Genomic DNA, 24,329 nt, shown 5'->3' with positions numbered 1-24,329 from the left:
AATATTTGTTTGACATTTATTTTTGTCAAATTAATTTATATTTTATCAAATTAACAATTTTACCATTGAAAATCTAATGATATCTTCAATTGTCCTTATTTAGAACAAAATTCAAAATTCATGATCAAATGTGTCACAATTAAAAAGTTAAGAACCAAGTGATACAAATCCAAACTATAAAGACTATTTATATAATTTACTTAAATTTATAAATTCAAAATATAATTTTATTCTTAAAAATTCTATCAAACGCAACACAAGATTCTCTCGTTTCTTTAAATTCATTAAATATGTAAGATTCATTTTGAATATTCAAAGTATCCATCTTTTTTTTATTGTTTATTTTGGCTACTTTCCTCTCCTAGCATTTAAGTCCGTATATAAACACAGTTCAGCAACCACACAAGCACCACAGAAAGAGAGAGAGAGAGAGAGAGAGAGAGAGATGGAAGAAAAGAGCCTCCTCCGTTTTTTGTTTCTCATGTTTGGCGTCCTCCTCCTCCTCGTCTTCACGGTGTTCAACCTCCCCTACGCGACGCCCGACAAGGCGGAGCTACTCGACTGCACCTCCACATGGTGCACCTCCAAGAACCGCTTCCTGAAACCCCACTTCCTCCAAGACCCCCCCAATCCCACGCGCCACCACCACTCCGCCGTGCCCCATCACCCCCTCGACCCCCTCACCGTCCAGGAATTCAACAAAATCCGCACCATCCTCTCTTCCCACGCGCTCTTCAAATCCTCACCCTACGCGCTCCACTCCATAGTTCTCCAAGAGGCCCCCAAGCCACTCGTCCTCACCTGGCAAAAGGGCGACCCTCTTCCCCCACGTGAAGCCTCCGTCGTCGCACGTGTCAACGGCGTATCGCATGTGCTAACCCTCAATATCGACATGAGTCAGGTGACCCGAATAGAGCCGGGTCCACTCTCCGGGTACCCGATGATGACTATAGAGGACATGACCTCTGCCACTTTGGCTCCACTCGCGAACGCCGATTTCAACCGTACGATCATCGAGCGAGGGATTGATTTGACGGACCTCGCTTGCTTACCGATTGCAACCGGGTGGTTCGGTAAAAGTGAGGAGAACCGGAGGTTGATTAAGGTACAGTGCTTCTCCATGAAGGGCACTGCAAACTTCTACATGAGGCCTATCGAAGGGCTCACAGTGCTGCTTGATATGGACACTAAAGAAGTCATCCAGATCTCTGATGAAGGAAGGAACATACCAATCCCCAAAGCCGCCGATACAGACTATCGCTTCTCCACAATAAACGCCCAACAACAAATGAACCTACTGAACCCGATATCCATTGAACAACCCAAGGGTCCGAGCTTTACGATAGAGGATCACTTGGTTAAATGGGCCAACTGGGAATTTCATTTAAAACCCGACCCGAGAGCTGGAGTGATCATTTCTCGGGCTATGGTTCGGGACCCGGGAACCGGGGAGATGAGGAATGTGATGTACAAGGGGTTTAGTTCGGAGTTGTTCGTGCCCTACATGGACCCCACTGATGCATGGTATTTTAAGACGTATATGGATGCGGGTGAATACGGGTTCGGGTTGCAGGCCATGCCACTTGACCCGCTTAATGATTGCCCGCGGAATGCCTATTATATGGATGGTGTGTTTGCGGCTGGGGATGGAACACCGTACGTCCGATCCAACATGATTTGCGTGTTCGAGAGATATGCAGGTGATATCGGGTGGCGGCACGCGGAGAGTCCGATCACGGGCATGGAGGTAAAAAAATTGATCACATTATTTGAGTCCGAATAATGTGACCCTAGTAAGTGGTTCTAAATATGAAAAATAAAACAAAAGCAGTGACATAGTTTTAAAAAGCAAGGAAAATTTATTTTTTCAAACAAATAAAATATTTTAATGTAAATTTTTGTTGGATAATTATGTAGGAATATTTTTATATTGATAGTTTAATTACGCACGCATTGTATTGTTAGTGTTTAATTAGGTACGTGTTTGATTTGTGTATTACTTCTCAACTTACAACTTTAGGAAAAGTCCTCAAATTTGGTTTCGCTTTGTTAATTTTATTTTTTTAATTTTGTTTGAATTTTTTGGTCACTAAAGATTTTCTAGAGTTTTTTTTTTCTTAAAGTTTTTTAAAGTGATGTATTGTATAGATGAAATTTAATGTTAAAAAATTAATATGACTTGTTATTAAATCTCAACTATACAATACACCACTCTAAAAAACTTAAAAAAAAAAAAACTATCATTGCTTTTTTTGGTGGGCAGATTAGAGAGGTGAGGCCGAAGGTGACGTTAGTGGTGAGAATGGCAGCGTCAGTCGCAAACTATGATTATATCGTAGATTGGGAGTTCCAAACAGATGGACTAATCAGAGTCAAGGTTTGTGCTCTCAAATCATTATCTCCAGTGACAATATAAACATTAATAATAATAATAAAAAAAAAATTATGCATAATGAAAAATGATTTTCTAGATAAATATTTTTGTACAATTTGTTTTTTACAAAAATGCTAATCACTCTTTTTTTTTTCTTCTTTCTTTTATGGATAAATCAAAGATCTCAAACATATGGATCTATGAAATAAATCTGAATGACATATATGTTCTTGGATAGAATTTGGAATATAGTTTGTATTACTGTTTTTTTATTTTTATTTTTATTTTTATATATACAAAATAATCTTGACACTTGGGCTCGTTTGGAAACAATTTTTTTTAGTAATTTTTTAATTTTTTGATTAAAATATGATATAAAAAACTAGTATGTTTGGAATGATATTTTAATTTGTTACGAAAATATGTGTAAAAGGTAAAAATAAATTTTTTTTTAATTTTTTAATATAAATTGTTGATTTTTTAATTTTTTTAATAATTTTTTAATTTTTAAACTAAAAACTAATGTTGCGAAATGAAAAGATTTGTTGTATTCTTAATATTGCTCTATATATTTGATCACTGAAAAATTTCGTTATTTCTATACATTTTTGATTTAAAAATAGATGTGTTAGTACTATTTTTATTGCTAAATTTTGGTATATGATGGCAGGTTGGACTTAGTGGTATCCTCATGGTGAAAGGCTCTCCTTATGTGAACATGAACCAAGTGAACCAACAAGAAAACCTCTATGGCACCCTTTTGTCCGAAAATGTGATCGGCATCATCCATGACCACTACGTCACATTCCACCTTGACATGGACGTCGATGGCACTGACAATTCCTTCGTGAATGTCAATCTCAAAAGGGAACAGACCTCCCCGGCGGAGACCCCTCGTAGGAGCTACATGAAAGCTGTGAGGAATGTGGCCAGGACTGAGAAGGACGCCCAGGTTAAGTTCAAGCTCTATGACCCATCTGAATTCCACGTGATCAATCCGTCTAAGAAGACACGGGTTGGGAATCCGGTTGGGTACAAGCTCGTTCCTGCTGGCACGGCCGCTAGCTTGCTAGATCCTGAGGATCCTCCTCAGAAGAGAGGCGCATTCACAAATAATCAAATTTGGGTCACTCCGTACAACCAGACCGAGCAATGGGCTGGCGGCTTGTTTGCCTACCAAAGCCAAGGTGGGGACACTCTTGCAACATGGTCTGAAAGGTAATTTCCTTCTATTACCATCTACTATCTAAAATTGTTGATAAGTACTTTAGAGTGATTATATTTGAATATCATAATTGGACATCACACAGACTAAAGGGGCGCTCCACAAAAATTTGAGTGGTCCAAATTTTTGAAAATGTCTCTTTAAAATTTTTGTGATATATTGGCTAATTGGCCCATTCGAAAAAAAAGAAAAATTCCAATCACTTTGCCCGGTCAATTCAACAATTTTAGTGCTGTCATTTACTTGAGCATTATATGATGTGACATTTTGTATGATGAGTTATACATTTTATCTAGTTGCCCTTTGAAAAAAATTTTTTTAGTGGAATTTTTAGAGTTGAAACATTTTTAGTTTGGAAATAAATAATTTATTTGAGTTGTTGTTGTTGTTGTTTTTTTTTTTTTTTTTTTTTTTTTGGTGGATGTTTGTGAGAAAAAATGTAAAATGATTATAATTTAAATGTGATATTAGTGCTGTTTGGTACAGCTTATTGTAAGTTAAAAGTTGATAATTGGAAAGTAGAAATAAAAAAAGTACTCATTTCCCAGCTTTTAAATAATTAATTTTTCTCAATTTATTTAAGTTATTTCTGCCTAAAAGCTGTAAGCAGAAGCTGTATCAAACAGTCTGGCACAGATTCCTAAATTAAAATAAGGTATAATCACCCTCATAATCCACACCAAACACCCCAATTTTATGTTATTAATTTTTTAATCTATTTTATCTTTTAATAACTAATTTAATCCCAACCCAATACACATACCCAAACAAAATCTTAGGAAGCACCAACATTAATGTTGAGCCATCACATGTTTGTGCTTATTACATATATAACACCTCACATAGTAGTCAAATATGATACCAAAATATAGTTACTGCAACAGTTTGCTGTATGAATACATATTAAAAACACAATAAAGTAGTAAAAAATACATGACATGACTCCATTGTTTCACAATTCAATTTGATTACTCATTGTTTGAGTAGGTTCAATTCAAAATTGACAGCCAAAATAGCTAAGAGAGTTGAACAAAATGGATTGATTTTGCAGGGATCGGCCAATTGAGAACAAGGACATCGTGCTGTGGTACACTTTAGGCTTTCATCACGTGCCATGTCAAGAGGACTTCCCAATCATGCCGACTGTATCTTCGAGCTTCGATCTAAAACCGGTCAACTTCTTTGAGAACAATCCGATTCTGAGGATCCCTCCTAATGTTGAAAAAGACCTACCCAACTGCAAGGCTTCTGCTTCTGCCTGAGAAACTATGCCGATCCATAGAGCCTTTTGTTGTAAGATGATGCTGTGAACACATCAAGTATGTACAAGACTACTGTACTTGAAACTTGGGTGTTGTTTGCAGCTAAGCTAATTTAATAAAAAATTCGTATCTAAAGGGTGTGTGTAAGAACAGTACTTGAATGTTGGATGTTTCTTTGTGAGTCAAATTTGGTAAATTCTGGTTGAGTCAAATTTTATTTTATTATTTTTCTTGTTTTTTGTTTTCGCTAATTTTTTTAATATTTTAGGTAATTTTTTTTAATTTTTAGACATACCTAACATAAATATACCTAAAAAGTGAAAAATTTGTGAAAAAATCCTCTTAAAAATTCACTAAATACCAAAAATACAAAAAATATGAAAATTCAGTACGTTTTTTTTAAATATTTTTATGTATTTATTAATTTTTTAAATTTTTTTTTCACAAATTTTTTACTTTTTAGATACATCTAAGTAAGGTGTATCTAAAAAAGTAAAAAAATTATTTAAAATTTTAAAAATATTCACTGAAAACAAAAAAATACGAAAACGAAAAGACTCAATTTTCAAAAAATTTAATCCAAAAAACTCAAACAAAACATTATTATTATTATTATTATTATTAGGGCAAATTACATATACCCCTCGAGGTTTGGCTAAATTACATATACCCCTGAGGTTTGAGAAATTACGAATTCCCCCCTGAATGCTATATTTGCATAAGAAATTAGGGGGTAATTTGTTATGAAATATAAATCTCAGAGAACAAATTGTTATGAAAATACAAACCTCAGGGGGCGGGATGTAATTTCCGAAACCTCAGGGGGGTATCTGTAATTTAGCCAAACCTCAAGGGGTATATGTAATTTGCCCTTATTAATTATTATGTTAGTTTTCCATTCAAATTAAAGATTTTAATAAGATAAGTGATAAAATTAAAATTTGAATAACTAAAATGAGAACATGGTATAGCAAGGTAGATCTACAAACGAGTTAAAATTTTGAGTGTTTAAATTTATTTATTAATAATTAGTCGAGCTTGAGTTTGAGATCGATCCAAACTTAACTCGAGTTTAAATAATTGAGTTCGATCTCAACTCATCAAATATTTTGTAAACTCGATTTTGACTCGAGCCAACTCGATTACATAAACAAGCTGAGTTCAAGCTCGAGTTTGAAAAAAAAAAAAACTTAAATTAATTTACTTTTTAAGATAAAAAATAAAAATATTATGAGCAAAATGTACAATAATATTTATATTAATAATAAATCACATCAATCAAATATATAACTTTATCCAAACACCAAAAATAAAAATATTTTAAGACAAAATTTAGATAGATTGATAAGGATGCTCTTACATACTTTTAATTTATTACCCTTAAATAGTCCTTAATAATGTGATATTGATATAAGTCTCGCATTATAAAATGCTTAGAGTTGGTTTGGGAAGTGAGTTAATTTTTTAACTTTTTGATTTTTGTGGTTATTTTAGTTTGGGCTAAAAAGTTTGATTTGGGAAGGGTTTTTTGGTTTTTTAACTTTTTTTGTGAGAAAAGAGTGCAATGATTATGGGTTGAATGTGATGCTTTGTTTATTGTAGCTAAAATAGCTTATTTTATCTTTTGTGGCTATTTTAGCCCCAAATCACATTCCCAAACGAAACAAATTAAAATTTGACACTGATCAATACATTATTAGAAATAATTATTACAATAATAATTCATATTACTAAAAAAAGATTACTAATAACACTAATACATAGAGATTGTCAAAAAAAAAAAAAAACCAACAAGGCATAAATAATAAACGGAATCCACTATTATATTATTGTTGGTACTATTAAAGCATCACTTTACGTGTTTTTAACCATTTTTCTAATTATCATGGGTGACATGAAAACAAAAATGTACTACATGGTCGGCTGCTGATGATGTGACATGACGAAATGTCAAAAGTTGTCCAATGGTTGGTGGGGATATAATCAACAATGATTCATCCTACTAAAAATATCACTACTAATAGCACTAATGTATTTTAAAAAAAAAAAAAATACAACTTCAAAATCAAAACATCACATTATTAATGACGAGATCCACTGCCACCTAATTAGTGGGACTCTCAAGCATTTTTCGGGATGTAATATGAGAACCAAGTGGAATCTGAAGGAAAGCATAGTTCCAAAGTATGTCGTGATTGGCCGAGCTGGTTTCTTTTCTTTCTTTTATTGATAATCTAACCGTTGATCCGTGTAATATATATGTTATTTATTTATTTATTTTAAAAATATATATAATAAAAGAATAATTTTAAATTAAAATTAAAATTAAAATATGATTTTAATTATTTATTTTGATAATTATTACTTAAAATTATTAATTTTAGTTAAATTATTTGTGTATTTTGATACTTATAAAATTATTACTTAAATACTTATATATACTTATATATATTACTTAAATACTATCATTCTATAAAATTATTACTTAAATACTTTTACATATTAATTTTAGTTAAATTATTTGTGTATTTTGATATTTTAATTTTATCATATTATAAAAGTGTAATTATCATACAATAATTTTGTATGATATATATTAAATTATAAAATAATAAAATAAATACTCATTTTTGTGGGAGCCGAATGTCAGGGGATGCAGATAGACCGAATACACACTTCGAAAATCAGGATATATATATTATATTCGGCCTCGTCTTGTACGTTCAAGATGCTGAATATTCTAATCTGCCATAGAACCAGTTGAGTGAGGAGCCGAGTGGGAATTGGCATACGACAAAAGGGGGGCCAAGAGAACAATTACACGATGGATTAAGAGTGGGCCCGACCCTGAGGCTCAAAAGCGAATATAAATAGAGAAACGACAGTCAAAGAAAGATATGTGAGAGATAACCCCAAGAAACTTAAGACATAAGCAAACGTGAGACATATACCGACTTGTCTATCGGAGTACTAATTCCGGCATCCCCGATCGGAGTGTTAATCCTTTTTCAGGTGGCAATCAGAGGATCAGGAACGTCCTTCACGATCCAAGAGTATTTCCAAACCACTTCACCACAATCAGCGCTGTCTGTGTGAACACTCAAATACATCCATGGCGGGCGTAACGGAAGATCCTCCGATAGTCGCTGACGAAACTGCACCAAGAGACGACTCACTCCAAGAAATATGCTGGGACCGGAGAATATCGCCGCGCGACGTGACTTGAACTTTGACTCAGTAGCTCAGACATCACCCTCAACTTCAATGCATGAGACAATGCAGACGATTATGGATCAGGCAAAGCAAAGTGAACAGCGGCTGGAGAACGTGTTGGCTAAGAAACCCAACAAGCTGCATGCCAAGACCGGGGTCAACCTTCGAGAAAGAAGGATGGTCGCCGACGTCGACTTCAGAAATGTAATAGTGATAGTGATTCAAATTTATTATCCTCAGAGCCTAGAAAGAAAGGGCGCGTTGATGTATTCAGCTTGTCTGAGAGAAGTCCATATGTACGATATAGACGAAGGAAAAACGATGATTCGGATGAGGAAGATAAACACGACCCATTCGTGCGATGAATTGCCAGGGCTGTGCTACCGAAGAAGTTCAAGGCACCGTCGTTCACCCTTTAGGACTGAAAATCAGACCCCACTGATCACATTCGTCATTACAAGCAAGTGATGACGCTCCATGCTGATGACAAAGCCCTCATGTGTCAGATATTTCCAAGCAATCTAGGACCGCTAGTCGTGAGATGGTACTATAAATTGGAGCCGGCATCAATTAAGAACTTCCACCAACTCTAAAAGTCATTCAAGGCAAGATTCATCACCAATGAGGTCCAGTCGAAGCAAGCCGACTCTCTGTGGGCCATGCAAATTAAACCGGAAGAAACTCTTCGTGAATACTCGGCCCGTTATTGGGAATGCTTTAATCTAGTTGATGATACTTGCAATGATTCCAGGGCCATCACCGCCTTTAAGATGGGATTGCATCCTGACAGCCCCCTCCGCAATTCATTGACTAGGCATCCCCCCAAAACCGTCTGGGCATTAATGAAGAAAGTTGAAGAATACTGCAAAGTGGAGGACGATGCCCTTCGAGTCAAAGCCAGACGTAAAGCCGGTGAGACGGCCACGTCGGGAGTTGTCCAGCCGATTAGCTTCGTGCCTCCAAGAAGCCCCGAGCGGCGGAATCGACCTAAACGAGACAAAAGGCATGATTCGCGCCGATCAACCGACCAATGTTCACAACGAGCTAATGAGCAATACCAAGTGGATAACAGGCACACAAGGCGTTCGGGCAAGAAATACACAGAGCTGACAGAGCCGATCAATAAGATTCTGTCAAAAATACAACACCTTCTGTTCTTCAAGTGGTCGCCCAAGATGATGGGACCTCCCGATGTGAGAAGATAAGATAAACGATGTGAGTATCATAAAGACCATAGTCACGATACCGATAGTTGTTTTTCTTTAAAAGATCACCTGGAAGAATTGATGTAAGACGGCCATCTTACGCAATACGTCCGAAAGAACAATTCAAAAAATACAATAGCTCTACGGCTAGAGTCACATATGATATACAGCTTGCCGGCACCACCTGAGGTGCACACAATCCAGTTACCATCTAGCACACATAGCTCAATGCCGCCAGTGTAATGACCACACGACATTGAAAGGAATAATTTCGATGACAGTGATTTAGTTAGAGTGACCCACCCCCAAACTGATCCCCTCGTCATCGAGCTATGTGTAAACAGATTCATCATCGAGCGTGTTCTCATTGACCAGGGCAACAGTTCGGAGATAATGTATTACAAAACTTTTGTCAAACTTGGTTTTACCGATTCGGACCTATCTCCGGCTAATTTTTCGTTATTCAGGTTCAATGCTAACCCGGAGTACCCTTTGGGCAAGATCACACTACCTGTACGGGCTGGAACCAGATCAGTAGACGTAGAGTTTTTGGTTGTTAAGTTCCCTTCGCCGTATAACCTGATCATGGATAGAACTTGGTTACATACGATGCAAGTCGTGCCAAGCACCTACAACCAACTGCTCTGTTTTTTGACTGAATACGGTATTGAACAAATTCGAGGCTCTCAGAAGTCGGCGTAGGCATGCTATTTTCTAGCTACAAAGAGACCGAGGGAACTGAAAGTGCATTCAATTGAGGTGCTGGATAGGGAGAGTCTCGAAGACATTGGGAGGATCCCAAGTGAAAAAGCAACCAAAACCCTGCATCGGGTCAAAATTGACAGAAATCCTGACAAGTTCTTTATGATCGGCGCTTCCTTAGATAACGTCGAAAGGCAGGAATTGGTAGCCTTCTTACTTGGGAATATTGATGTGTTTGCATGATCCCCATACGAGATGCCAGGAGTAGATCTATCAGTGGCCCAACACCGCTTGAACGTTGATCCGAAATGTAAGCCAATTGTTTAAAGAAGCCGGCGGTCTGCTGCAGAGCATACTTCAGCCGTTGTTGAAGATGTGGATAGGTTACTTGACGCCGGGGTAGTTTACGAAGTAACTTATCCCACATGGTTGTCCAATACTGTGGTCGTAAAGAAGAAGAATAGCTCTTGGCACGTCTGTGTGGATTTTATGGACTTGAACAAAGCTTGTCCTAAGGACTGTTTTCCCCTGCCTAGAATAGACCAACTCGTAGATGCAATGACACATCATCAATTCATGAGCTTCTTGGATGCCTACAGAGACTATTATCAAATTGCCATGCATCCGGAGGATTGAGAAAAACCGCATTCCTCACCCCAAGAGGAACCTATTGCTACAAAGTCATGCCTTTTGGGCTAAAGAATGCGAGGCCAACTTATTAAAGACTAGTGACTTCCATGTTCAAGGAACAGCTCGGACGTACCATGGAAGTATACATCGATGATATAGCGGTCAAATCCAAGGAAAAGCACTCCCATCTAGCCGATTTTTCAGAGACATTCGGCATTCTTCGAAAGTACAAGATGAAATTGAACGCTTCTAAGTTTGCATTCGGCATCGGCTCTGGCAAATTTCTTGGCTACATCGTTAACCACCGCGGAATCGAAGCCAATCCAAGGTAGATCATGGCAATTCTAGAGCTTGGATCCCCTCGATCAGTCAAAGAGGTTCAGAAGCTAATAGGGATGGCCGCCGCGCTCAACAGATTTATCAGCCTTTCCATAGATCGCTGTCGACAATTCTTCCACACACTTCGGCAAGGTAGAGCATTTGATTAGACTCCTGAGTGCCAGGCCGCTTTGGACAGCCAGAAATCATACCTCCGATCAGTTCCACTCTTGGTAACACCTACAACCGGTGATCCACTCATTTTGTATCTGGCAGTATCCGACTAGGCGGTTAGCGCCGTATTGTTAAAGGAAGAACTAGGGGAGCAGCAATCAGTTTACTATGTGAGCAAAGCTATGGTCAACGCCGAGACACGTTAACTTATATTAGAAAAGCTTATCCTTGCTCTCGTCATGGCTGCAAGAAAACTGATGCACTACTTTCAGGAGCATACCATTGGGGTGCCAACGGAATATCCCCTCCGGCTGCATCTGGGCGCGTCTCGAAATGGGCTCTTGAACTCGGCCAGTATGATATCCAGTTTCTACCCAGAACTTCCATCAAAGGGCAAGTGCTCGCTGACTTTGTTGCCGAGTTCACAAGATCCCTGGCCGACTTTAAGTCTGATCAAGTGCAAACTAAGCCCGACTGGAGAATGTATGTTGGCGACGTTTGGTAGATGTATTGCGATGGGTCATCCAACCAACGTGACAGTGGGGCTGGCATAGTAATCATGACCCTTGAAGGGGCAATTATCGAACGGGCCATCAAATTGGGATTCGACGCATCAAACAATGAGGCTGAATATGAAGTATTGTAAACTGACTTGCGAAATGCACTTCACCTCAGTGCGCGGCGTCTGCTTGTTTTCTGTGACTCAATGCTAGTAATCAACCAGTTGAAAGGGGAATGAGAAACAAAAAATGACCGCATGGTAGCCTATATGAAAATGGCGAATTCTTTGCTCGCGAAATTCGATCACCACGAACTGAATCAAATAACCCGGGATCAGAACACGCATGCAGATGTCCTGGCTTGTGTAGCATCTACTATCAACTCAGAAATTAAGCAGACAATTGAAGTAGGGTTTGTCCTCGAGCTGAGCATTGCCTCTTCAGAACCAGTTCAGGTCAATGTTATCGAACCAGGTCTGAGTTGGATGGACCCTATCGCCGCATTCCTATCTTCAGAACAGCTCCCGATGGATAAGAAAGAAGCACACAAACTCCAAAACAAAGCCCTCCAATACTATTTGGATTCGCAGAGGAAGCTCTACAAAAAATCTCTCTCCGGGCCGTACTTAGAGTGTGTTTACCCAAATAAAGTCGAGGAACTTTTATCTAAAATACGTGAAGGCAGTTGTGGAGCCCATTCAGGCGGACGTTCTCTGGCTTACCACGCCGTATTGCAAGGGTACTATTGGCTGACCATGCGAACCGACGCCGAGTGTTATGTCAAGAAATGTGGTCAATGCCAGAAGTTTTCCCTTTTAACTTACCTGCAAGCCGAGGAGTTAAATTCTATGACTAGCCCTTGGTCGTTCGCTCAGTGGGGCCTTGATATCGTTGGACCGTTACCACGGGCCCCGGGCAACAAGCGATTCCTAATTGTTGCGACGGATTATTTCACAAAATGGGTCGAAGCGGAGACATTAACACATATTTCAAGATTTCGACGTTAAGCGTTTTGTATGGAAAAACATCATAACAAGATTTGGCATACCACGAGCACTTGTTTCTAACAATGGTACCCAGTTTGATTGTGGCGTGTATCGAGAATTGTGCGACACTTATGGTATCCGGCTCTACTTTTCCTCGTCGGCTTACCCCCATAGCAATGGTCAAGCGGAGGCCACCAACAAGGTTATTTTGGACGGCATCATGAAAAGGTTGGAGAAAGCTAAAGGCAGATGGGTCGAAGAGTTGCCCAGTGTGTTGTGGGCTCATCGCACTACTCTGAGGCGATTCATTGGAGAAACGTCGTTTACTCTATGCTTTGGAACTCAGGCAATCATCTCCCTAGAAATCGGCTTCCTAACCTTGAAATGAAAAGTTTTTGATATGGGCCGAAATGACATGATGTTGGCCCTAGACTTGACTCTGATTGAAGAACGCTGAGACCGTGCCCTTGCATCCATGGCACGGTACCAGCAACAGTTCGCTAAGTCGTATAATCAACGTATTCAGCTGCGCTGTTATACACTAGGATAATTGGTCCTCAAGAAAGTGCTTCTTGCTGCTAGGAATCCAGCTGACGGAAAATTGAGTCCTAACTGGGACGGTCCCTATTAGATTGACTCAATTGCAGGGATAGGGGAATATCGGCTCAAAGACATAGATGTAAGAAGCTTGCTACGACCATGGAATTCCACACACTTGAGCAAATTTTATCATTAAGTCAGCTTGTACGGCACGACAGCTTGTTTTGATTTTACTTCGTGTATATCTTTCATTTTTCAATGCAATGTTCTCTTGCCAGTGAGTTGTGGTTGTTGATTTAAGGTGGTTTCAAAAGCCTCCGTGAATAACACGTTTGAGCCGAATAAGTCTCCGAATTCGGAGCGCCCTTTGCGAATGACGTTTGGGCCAACACAAAGAAGCCTCCAAATTCGGAGTGCCCTTCGTGAATAACACGTTTGGGCCGAATAAGTCTCTGCATTCGGAGCGCCTTTCGTGAATGACACGTTTGGACTGAATAAGCCTTCAAATTTGGAGTGCCCTTCGCGAATGACATTTGGGCTAACACAAAGAAGCCTCCGAATTTGGAGTGCCCTTCGTGAATAACACGTTTGGGTCGAATAAGTCTTCGCATTCGGAGCGCCCTACGTAAATGACATGTTTGGGCTGAATAAGCCTCTGAATTCGGAGCGCCCTTCGTGAATGACGTTTGGGCCAACACAAAGAAGCCTCTGAAGTTAGAGCATCCTTCGTGAATAACACGTTTGGGCCGAATAAGTCTCTGCAATTGGAGCACCCTACGTGAATGACACCTTTGGGCCAAATAAGCCTCCGAATTCGGAGCACCCTTCGTAAATGACATTTGGGCCAACACAAAAAAGCCTCCAAATTCGGAGCGCCTTTCGTGAATAACATGTTTGGGTCGAATAAGTTTACGCATTCGGAGCGCCCTACGTGGATGACACGTTTGGGCCGAATAAGCCTCTGAATTCGGAGCCCCTTCACGAATGACGTTCGGGCCAACACAAGGAGCCTCCGAATCCGGAGCGCCCTACGTGAATGACACGTTTAGGCCGAATAAGTCTCCGAATTCGGAACGCCCTTCGTGGATGTGATCATGAAGTAGTAGACAACTTAATCTGCAAGCAATGATCGAAATAACATATCGACATCCAGAATAATGCGTTTTATTCAATAGATCAGAAGTGCATATTTTACATTAACAAAAAAAAAACCTAATATATATAATAATACATCAAAATTATTCGGCGCTGCCCTCGTCATTGGTCTTCTCGACTTTGAAAGCCTCGAACGAAAAAGTATAACTCTGATATAAGGGTGATGCCAGATCAACGCTCGCGACCTGGAGTGCCTTGGTTCATCCATGCTTAAATCCGCGATTTTCGCATCGATAGACCTCATCGGCTAGTTTTTCCTTGGTCTTTTCTATTTCGATTTTTCGACCGTCATGAAAGACTTTTTCGCAGGACCTAGCCTTTGCTGATTCAATTGCGAACACGCTAGCCGTATCTCGGTCGACGATCGCGTGATCCAAGATTTAGCGATTTACTCGCTTTGTGACAATCGGATTCACTTGACCCGCCGAATGAGTCTCAAAGGTGCTAGTTCTCTTCAACTCATTTTCGGCCTTCTCCGTGCGGGCTTGCGAGCTCTGAATGCGGGTATCCCTTTGCTCTATCTCTCTTCGTGCGGCACGTAGACACATGCCGATTTCATAGGAGGTGTACAGACCGTTTACTGCTCCATGAACGCCCTCCCGGAAGACTTCGTAATCTGCTTGGCTGACTATGGACCGCTGAACTTCTAGAGAAAAAATCTGTCGCGCAAACTCGACTGCTACATTTGGGTCGCAGATGATGGAATCCACCTCCGTCATTGGTTTGTTCCTAACGAACACCGAAAAGCTCAACGGGCGCGGTGTCGTACTGTTTTCACCTCTTAAGCGAGGGGAGTTACCTCGTTGCTGTTTTTCCCTTCTGGGTGACCTACTTCGGTGACGTGGGGATTGGCGTTTCTCACGCTTCCTCGACATCCTACTCACCGTGCCCATAGGCTCGCCACCCCGGTTCATCTCTACGTCCAGCTCTGTGAGTGTCCTACTATCCCCTCTGCTGTTGAAGAACAATCTTCTTGCCATCTACAGTTGCCCACACTTCTTTTTTCTTCTCCCAATTTGTTGGATTTGAACGCAATAATGGCACCTTCGCGCATGTAGGCCCGCCCCATTTATTGATTACGGGGGCTGCACTCCCGAGGTGATCTCATCAATGCTTGAATTCCATGAGCCATCGATATTTGGCATTCCAGCTCACTAACTGGGGCAAGGGTAGTTTCGTTGATCTTAGCGGCTAAGGATTTGTTAACCTAATCGGCCAAATGTCAAGGCCTTGCGTCGATAGGATCATGTACCCCAACCATTCCATCAGCCACTGATATTCGGTGTTCCAGCTCACTAACTGGGGCAAGGGCAGATTCGTTAATCTTAGCGGCTAAGGATTCGCTAACCAAATGAGCCAAATGTTAAGGCCTTGTGCCGATAGGTTCATTTGCTCGAGCCATTCCATGAGCAACAGATGTTCGGCGTTCTAGTTCATTCCTTAACAGGGCAAGGGCAAATTCGTTAATATTAGGGGCTAAGGATTCGCTAATCTAATCGGCCAAATGTCAAGGCTTGCACTGATAGGTTCATCTGCCCCAGCCATTCCATGAGCCACCGATATTCGGCGTTCCAGTTGATTAATGTTCAAGGGCATATTCATGAATTCATTCGGCTAAAATTGAAAGACGGCTAAATTGCCAAGACACGTAGTTATCTAATTGGCAGCTATTTAGTGGGATGTTTAATTTACTCATCTCATGATCCTACATCCTATTGAATCGATATCTAGCACGCGCAACAGACAGTAGTCATTTTCCCCAAAGTAGTGAAAATCAAAATCTTCATTAATAACAAAAATTGAGTATAGATAATAGTGAAAAGCAAAGGAAATTTTCATAAATAAATTAAGTACAGATAGTAGCCATTTCATACATGAAAATTACCTTAAATTAACAGAAATCTACTAACAAAAATTTACAAGAACCATGCATGGAAGGTGCCTAACAAAAATCAAAGTCACCCTAGTCAATTTTCAGGGTCACACTCCAGCGGCTTAACGTCCACCTGCTCGTATGGAATCGGCTGGGCCAATGTCACATTAGCGGCAGTGAGGGCTTTGAGCAAACCGTGTTTGAAGCCCTAATTCTCAAATTTGGGGACTTCTTCTACATAGTTCTTCAAAGCGGCATCGTTCCCAGCTTAGAACGCTTTGGAAATCTCGGAGTCGGCTATTTCCTTCGCCTTCTTCGATTCTTCCAAGTTGGCTTCCAGTTTGGCAATCACCTCATTGGCTAACTTGAGCGCGTCTTCACTCGCGTTTGCCCTATCGTCGGTGGCCAATCTAAGCTGGTCAGAACTCTTCACCTTTTTGGCTTTGGTGTCAGCTCTTGCGCGCTTATCCGCTGCCCTCGCCGCCTCGGACTCGGCTCTTTGAGAGGCCTCCACATCCTTGCTATTCTCGTTTTCAATTTTGGTTTTCAAAAAGCCAATCTGCTCAATAGCATCATGTTGTCGGCGACCGATCTCGACAATCCTGCCCACCGTCTGCAAAACAAGGAGTTAGAATTTTTAATTAATAATATATGTTTATATGCATATAGGCGGAAGACTGAAAATAAGGTTAAGTCACGCACCAATATGGTCGATTGAGCGGCTAATGCTATTGGTAGCAGATCTGGCTCCGCACGAAAAGTCGCCCTATCAACCGACAGGGAAATTGAGGAAGTCATACTCAAGGTCACAACCAGATCTTTCAGGGCCGACGCGTCGGACACAATCGGCACGTTCTTTATCCTTGGTTGGACGATGAACGGCACGACTGAGTCCGACTCCTCCAAATGTGGCCGTTTATCAGTAGGTGTTTCCTCAGGGTCGGCTTCGTGCTCGGCGGGACGTTTTTCCCTCGTCTGCTCGACCTCTTGATCCAACTGTTCAACTTGCTCCATCTGAGCCATTTCAACCTAAGCCGTTTTGACCTGCTCCGCCTCAGTATCTGGTGGAGAAGACTCAGCCACGACAATAGAGGGAGGTTCAGATCGGTTAGTCTCAACCCTCCTCCGGGCGGCCATGCGTTCGGCATTTTTGCTCCTGGCCAACTGCATTAGAGACTCCCCAGCCATGTTCTTAGTATACGCCCTGGGAAGGTCCCTTAAGTCGGTAAAAATGTCTTCGAATGAGGTGTCCCCACAGCCTGAAGTAGATGAAGGGTCGAATTGATTAAGGTTGGCTTCCTCAAAAGCCAAGTTCAGAGCCTCGTCAACTTCGGCTTCCAAAGTGGAATGATTAGGTTGTTCGCCGACTTCCTTGGCTACTTGTTCTTCCGCCTACATCGAGTCAGAAGCTTCCAAACCAATCTGCCTGAGGTTTTTGAAATTGGGGAAAATGAGAGCCGGGAGCTGCTGTTCGCCCCTCGGAATCGGAATATTGTCTGCAGCTGAAAAGGTTGTGTAAGTCGGCCCGTATCAAAGAAGCATATGAGCCGCCCTCCCTTGCTTCTAGAGGTTTGGACGGCTGAAGAATTGGAGTGTGGTTTTGATTTCCGCAAGCACGGTGTCGTTGGCTGAAACAAGAACTTTCTTTAAATCATTTCCTGCATACACAAAGCGGTAAGTTCATGAAAGGAGAGCCAAGTAAATATATAGCAAATGCATGTATCAAACCATACGGCCACCTGGTTTGCCTTTTCATCTAGGTACGGGATCTAGGCGATCTTCGCCCTCGCCGAATTCCCAGTTGCCTTGGACAACGACCATGACATCGTCAACTTGCTTGCCAGAGCTGGCAAGCATAGTCACCAAATGATGGTCGGTGTCCTTAGCCTTGAGAAAGTAGCGGCCCTGTCGGCCAGAAGACTTGGCCAAGGCATAACAATGCCAAATAGCAGGGATGCTGAGATTGATCCTAAAATGTCGGTTCAACTCTACAATTCCCATTATGATGCAGTAAAAAATTTACATTATGTTGGGAAGGGATTAGACCCCATGGCGAAGGACAGCCCTAAGAAATGCGTGAAGGGGGAAACAGACTCCGCCTTCTGATAGGAGAGGAAAGATGATTGTACTCTCATCAGTCCTCTCCATATCAAGTGTGCTTTCTGCCACAAGTGATAGGTGGATGTCGTCGGGAATAGCAAAATGACGTCGAAAATCAGTGACTCGATCCATAGAAAGGAGGGCTTTCAAGTGTTTGGCCATCCTAGCCAGTTTAAGGAATATGCTAAACTAAAAACAAACAAGGAAATGAGATTCAAAATGGGGAAAAAGAGAACTTACAAGAAGCAGAGAAGACAATGAGAAACGGGAGGAAGTTGCAGAGGTCGCGAAATGAAGGTGTTATACTAGAAGGCGAACCAGAAACTTTGAGTATTCAAAAACATACATTCGAAGGGACAAAGTTTTAAATCACATTAAATGAAGGAAGCGTACGAAGGGGTGAGAAATTGTAATGATGATAAAAAAGTGTGTGCGTTCTGACACTCGCGTTGGAATGAGGTTAACCGCCGAATTTTTGTTTTGACTTTTCAAGTTCGAAACCAAACGCGCCGGCTAACTGGTGTTAGTGGGGTGTTTGGTGGCAATTGTGGGAGCTGAATGTCAGGGGATGCAGATAGGCCGAGCATACACTTCGAAAATCAGGATATATATATTATATTCGGTCCCGTCTTGTACATTCCAGATGTCGAATATCCTAATCGGCCATAGAACCAGTTGAGCGAGGAGCCGAGTGGGAATTGGCATACGACAAAAGGGGGGCTGAGTGAACAATTACACAATGGATTAAGAGTGGGCCCGACCCTGAGGTCCAAAAGCGATTATAAATAGAGGAACAACAGTCAAAGAAATGTATGTGAGAGATAACCCCAAGAAACTTAAGACATAAGCAAACGTGAGACATATACTGACTTGTCCGTCGGAGTACTAATTCCGGCACCCCCGACCAGAGTGTTAATCCCTTTTCAGGTGGCAATTAGAGGATCAGGAACGTTCTTCAGGATCAAAGAGTATTTCCAAACTATATCACCACAATTTTGATATTAAAAATAATAGTTAAATTACAAGAAGAATTAGTAACATAAAATTAAAAGTAATTCTAACTATTTAATATATATTCATTTAGAAAATAAAAATATGTAAAAATAGAAATTATATAAAATTTATTAAAAAAAATTAAATATAAATATGTTGTAACTGGATTATCATATAATGATTTTATATGATATATAAATATATATATATATATATCTCTTAAATTATAAGATTGTAAAACAAACACTTTTAATTAAATAAAAATATCAATTATATAAAAGAAATTTAACAACGACTAACCAAGAAAGAATCACATATCAACATTTAAACCCAAAAAGAAAAAAATAATGAAAACATCCAAACGATAGATACATCTCAGTATATGAAGTGATTAATTATCTGTAATATGATGTCTAAACATAGAAGAACTTATTGTCCAATAATTAAAAAAGTAACTCAAGCAGTAAATCTAAACTTTAAAAGTTTCTCGAGAGTATCATTATTGTGCAGATTTTTCCTCATGTGAGTTGTGATTATATAAAATAATATATAAAAGGAAGTATAATTTCATAGTATAAAGAATCACTATAAAATTTAAACAACAAATCTATGGTATAGAATTGGTATTGGGTATAGAATAATGCATGAAAAAATAAGAAAAAAAAAAGCCAATTTAGCATTAAAAAAAAATTCTAATATCTTTGAAAGAATTAAGAAGAAAAATGTGAAACGCAAAATTGGTAATGGATTTAAAGATTATCTCAATGTATGATGAAAAATATATAGAAAATAAATATTTGTCAAATAAAGTCCATATAAAATAAGTAAAATTAGTATAATTTAAATAAGATTTGGGTTTGTGTAGAATTCTATATGTAATTAAGAAAATACGTCATAACGTGGCTCTTTTAGAAAAATAAATCCTTATAATGTGCCACCTAGGCATAAAAAAAACATTACTTTTAATAATATGTATATATATGTATATATATGATACTTACTTCCTTTTATTTATTTATTCATTTATTTTTATTTGCAAACAGACAGAGCTGATTAGGAAGTGGGAAATTATAAATGGAGGTTGAATAGTCATGGTGCAATAACTTGTAGAGAACATTATACATCAGTGACATTTAAAATATTTATAGATTAATAAAAAAATTTATAAATTTAATTCTAAATACTTATAAATTTTGTTATTAATTTAAAATTATTTTTGAAAAGATATTTTGATGTGTAATTTACCTTTACTTTTATCTTATTAAGCTTTTTTGAAGACATCACCATATATCTATATGGTGCTTCATACAATGGGCACATTCAAGTTATCTCATTATAATTATGCAAGTAATAAAAGGGTAAAGGGGATATAAACAAATTGCATTAGTTGTTGTGGAACATTTGGTGCTTTTGGCTGTTAGTGAAAAAAAGAAATCGAAAGAGCATCTCAATAATAATAAAATATTATAGTGAAGTCAGTGGGTGATATGGAATCTCAAAGGGACCACAGAGGATTGGTGGTCCAATAATTTATTTATTTATTTATTTTTTCAAGAAAAAAAAGAAAGAAGAAAAAAAAAAAAAAAAGAGAACACACTGAGAAATCAAGTCTTATTTGGTAGCGAATAAAGGTACGGCGAGTTTGCAACATTATTTCAGATGCAAATTATTCAACATTTTTTTTTTATCAGCCAAAAAAAAAAAAAATAAAAAATTTTATTGATGAAAAAAATACGAACATATAGTATCACATCAATAAAGGAAAGTGGAGTGTAAAAAGTATCAAACTAAAATAATCATAATCCCAATTAAATTGACACCGAGTATATTGATTTATCATTTGCTAGTACAATCGCCAAGGGTGGGAGAGAAACCAACCACAACAAGGGATAAAGGAAACAAACCAAATCTATATCCAGCAACAGAAATAAGCAGCAACAGTTATCAACCACAATAAAAAATAAGTAGCAACAGTACAACGACCAAATTTATAACCACAGCTGTAATCCAGCAACAGACTAAAGCCTTCAAAACTAGCAACAGCACATGGGCTCTTCACTTTATGCATTTCCTGACTTGATGTAGATTTGATACAAAATAATTAATTGAACTTTCCACCATATTAGATTTCATCCACATGGCCACTCTAACTTTGATGAGTTCGCAAAGGACTTCAAAATTGGGTTGTACTTTATTGAAGGTAACTTTATTTCTGTATTTTTACATAGATCAAAAAATTGCTATAGGTAATGCTTTGCATATCTGTAATTCCCTTTTTTTAAACTTCCACTCATTCTACCATTGCAGCAAGCTTTCCAGTGTGCCTGGTATAATCCACTGAACTCTCCACCATTTGATGATGCTGAACCATATTTTCCAAACAAAAGGACAGTGAAGCATTATGTGGTTAAGTGATTCCTCCCCTGATCTACATAGAGCACAAATACACCCACATTTGTAACAACAATCCCAATTTTTTTCAGACACTCAATTGTCTTAATTCTCCTTTTCTACACCAACCAAGCAAAGAATTGGGACTATGGAGATGCTGCATTATTCCATATTAAAACAAAAAGAGTTTTCATTGATCCAAAATTCATCTCACAACACCACACTACAGGAAATAGCACTTTTGCCGACTAAAAATTTGGTCGGCAAAAATCCATGTTTAATCGGCGAAAGTTATTTGCGACCAATTTTTTTGATCGCCACTTTAGTCGCCAATTGAGGGTCGGCAAAAGTAATTAGCGACCAAAACTTTTGTTACTCAAGAAAAAGTTAGATTTGTCAACTAAATTTTTAGTCGCTAAATATATCATTACTGCAACTAATCCATTTAGTCACTAAAACACTTTAGTCGCGAAAAGTAACATATTCCCGACCAAACATGTTAGTCGCCATTTGTCACATTCCACGACCAAACATGCAGTCGCCAAAAGTCACATTCCACGACCAATAGATTAGTCGCCAAAAGACACATTCCACGACTAAACATGTCAGTCGCCAAAAGTAATGTTTGCGCGACTAAAAGTTTAATCGGCAATAGACCTATTCGCGACCAAACTCTTTGGTTGTCAAAAGCTTACCGACTAATTATTTAGTCACCAAATGTACCATTTTGCCTACCAACATTTTGGTCGGCAAAACCACAATTTGGTCGCCAACATCTAACAAAATAAACCTGTAATTGAAGACAAATATTCCATCCAATCCATTCAATATAATTTGTAATTAAAAAAAATTATTCATACCAACAAAGTATCTGAATCATGACCATTCAACGAAATACATAAATCATCAAATCCTGAACCTGTTTAATAAAAGTCAACAACTATTATAAGTTTCCATCCACGAGTAATTCCAAAGTACATATTCCTCCAATTTAGATTTTTATCCATGCGCATCTATCAAAAAATATAACTAGTCTACCCAAATATTTTCCATATACACCCATTCAAAAATATAACTACTAGTCTATCAAAAAATATAACTACTAGTCTACCGAAATACTTTCCATACACATCTATTCAAAAATATATAATACTTCCAAAAATTCTTATAGCACCAATCAGTCATGTACAATTTAGCTTCGTGCACGAGTTCATCCATCTGTACCAAAGAAAAAGAAAAAGAATGTCAAGAATTGAATAAGGTATATAATTTAAGTAAAACTTTTAAAGCTGAACTTACCTGAATAATGGACAAAGCAATTCTGTACAGCATGACATCAATGCTATTTTCACGAGCAGCAGGTGTATATAGCTTTCCATCATTTGTTTTCTTTGGTAGTTGTACTTTATCAGACTCAGGGATATTCAAGTACCATTTCTAGAAAATAGTGACAGCAAATGGCACAGGAAAGACGTGATCTGAGCAATGTTAAAAACCAAGTAACAAACCAATAAAGCTATCAGAAAAATTATGATTACCCTTGTTGTAGCTTTCATTCTTTCAACATATGCATTCATAAGGGAATCCATTGCACCACTCTCGGAACAAACTTGAGCTAAGGTCTCATCAACACCAAGGCTTACCAGATTATCTTGGTATTCAACCACCCAACCAGTCACCTAATTGAAATAGATAAGAACAACCAATGTAATGAAATTACAACTAGAAAAGACAATAACATGGTAAAATGACACTCACAACACCACAAAATAATGAACCATTATAGAAGGAAAAAAAAAAACACATTAGATAGGATGATAAAGAAGATAAATCATTAATCAGATAAGATGAAACAAAGGATCATTAAATAAATTAAAACTCATGACACCACAAACACATGGTAAAATGGAAACTTCTAAACAAGGAATACTTAATGAGGGTTAAAAGATAACAAAGGTATATGAGGGTTAAAAGAATTCCAAGCCACAAGTTATGTTATCAAATCACTAAGGCCATGTTTGTTTGGGCGGACTGAATTAGCATTCCCATGACTAATAGTCCTAAGACTACGAATCTGTTGGATTATGTATCTTAGCTTAACTAATAGTCAAGTTTAAAATAATTAATCCGTACTTCAATTGTTTAACCAAACATCGGATTAATAATTTTATTGGACTATTAGTCCAATCCCAAGCTCATGTCCACCCAAACAAACATGGCCTAAGTGTAATTGTTGCCTCAAAATTTTCAAGTATTCCTTTGAATTGAGGACCTTCCAAATATTGAACCTTCCACAAGTTTCAAGAGAACCTTCCAAAAAACCTAGAAGTCTTAATCTTAAAGAACATGGATGGAAGTAGTGGAAAAAACAACCTGCAAGGTCAAGTACAAGAAAAAATATTGCTTTAAAGATTAATAGGATTTCTGAAATAAACTACAGAAGTAGTAGGGATATTCTGGGAGGATGATGTGACTAGTGTCATCAGCATGCATATTCTATAGGGAGCTAATGAACTGCACTTTTTGTATTCTACTTTTAATTATTCAATACTGATGAAACATGAGGAACAGAGGCTATATATCGACAAACAAAAATTATTCATTAACCACAATAAAAATGACATACTGCTGGATTCAGATAATAATAAGAAAAACAACGACTACTGCAGTCTGCATCTACAATACTAA

At 38.6% G+C, this 24,329-nt stretch overlaps 2 protein-coding genes across 3 annotated transcripts; both read left to right on the top strand.

Annotated features, from left to right (window-relative positions):
• The first annotated feature begins 170 nt into the window (after positions 1–170).
• Positions 171–4,996, top strand: LOC114313932 (amine oxidase [copper-containing] gamma 2). 2 transcript variants are annotated; one of them, XM_082902368.1, is made up of 4 exons: positions 171–1,747; positions 2,264–2,377; positions 3,045–3,592; positions 4,651–4,996. In XM_082902368.1, the coding sequence occupies exons 1-4, from the start codon at positions 446–448 to the stop codon at positions 4,859–4,861; spliced, it is 2,175 nt and encodes a 724-aa protein (XP_082758494.1). In that variant the 5' UTR covers positions 171–445; the 3' UTR covers positions 4,862–4,996. The 2 variants fall into 2 exon arrangements, with proteins under 2 accessions (XP_082758494.1, XP_082758495.1); XM_082902369.1 differs by lacking the exon at positions 2,264–2,377.
• Positions 4,997–11,878: 6,882 nt separating this feature from the next.
• LOC145805444 (uncharacterized) lies at positions 11,879–12,610 on the top strand. The gene has a single exon (XM_082900576.1). The coding sequence runs from the start codon at positions 11,879–11,881 to the stop codon at positions 12,608–12,610; it is 732 nt and encodes a 243-aa protein (XP_082756702.1).
• Positions 12,611–24,329: the final 11,719 nt, after the last annotated feature.

Source organism: Camellia sinensis, chromosome 13 (assembly GCF_055761805.1).
Source record: "Camellia sinensis isolate YWXY chromosome 13, ASM5576180v1, whole genome shotgun sequence".
Taxonomy (NCBI): Eukaryota; Viridiplantae; Streptophyta; class Magnoliopsida; order Ericales; family Theaceae; genus Camellia; species Camellia sinensis.
This window is presented reverse-complemented; position numbering and strand designations above follow the sequence as displayed.

Excerpts from the sequence above, each read along its gene's own strand:
- LOC114313932 (XM_082902368.1), top strand. The coding sequence starts at position 446 with ATGGAAGAAAAGAGCCTCCTCCGTTTTTTGTTTCTCATGTTTGGCGTC. Across the intron at positions 2,378-3,044 it reads ATGGACTAATCAGAGTCAAG|GTTGGACTTAGTGGTATCCT; the intron begins GTTTGTGCTCTC and ends ATATGATGGCAG. Across the intron at positions 3,593-4,650 it reads CTTGCAACATGGTCTGAAAG|GGATCGGCCAATTGAGAACA; the intron begins GTAATTTCCTTC and ends TTGATTTTGCAG.
- LOC145805444 (XM_082900576.1), top strand. The coding sequence starts at position 11,879 with ATGGCGAATTCTTTGCTCGCGAAATTCGATCACCACGAACTGAATCAA.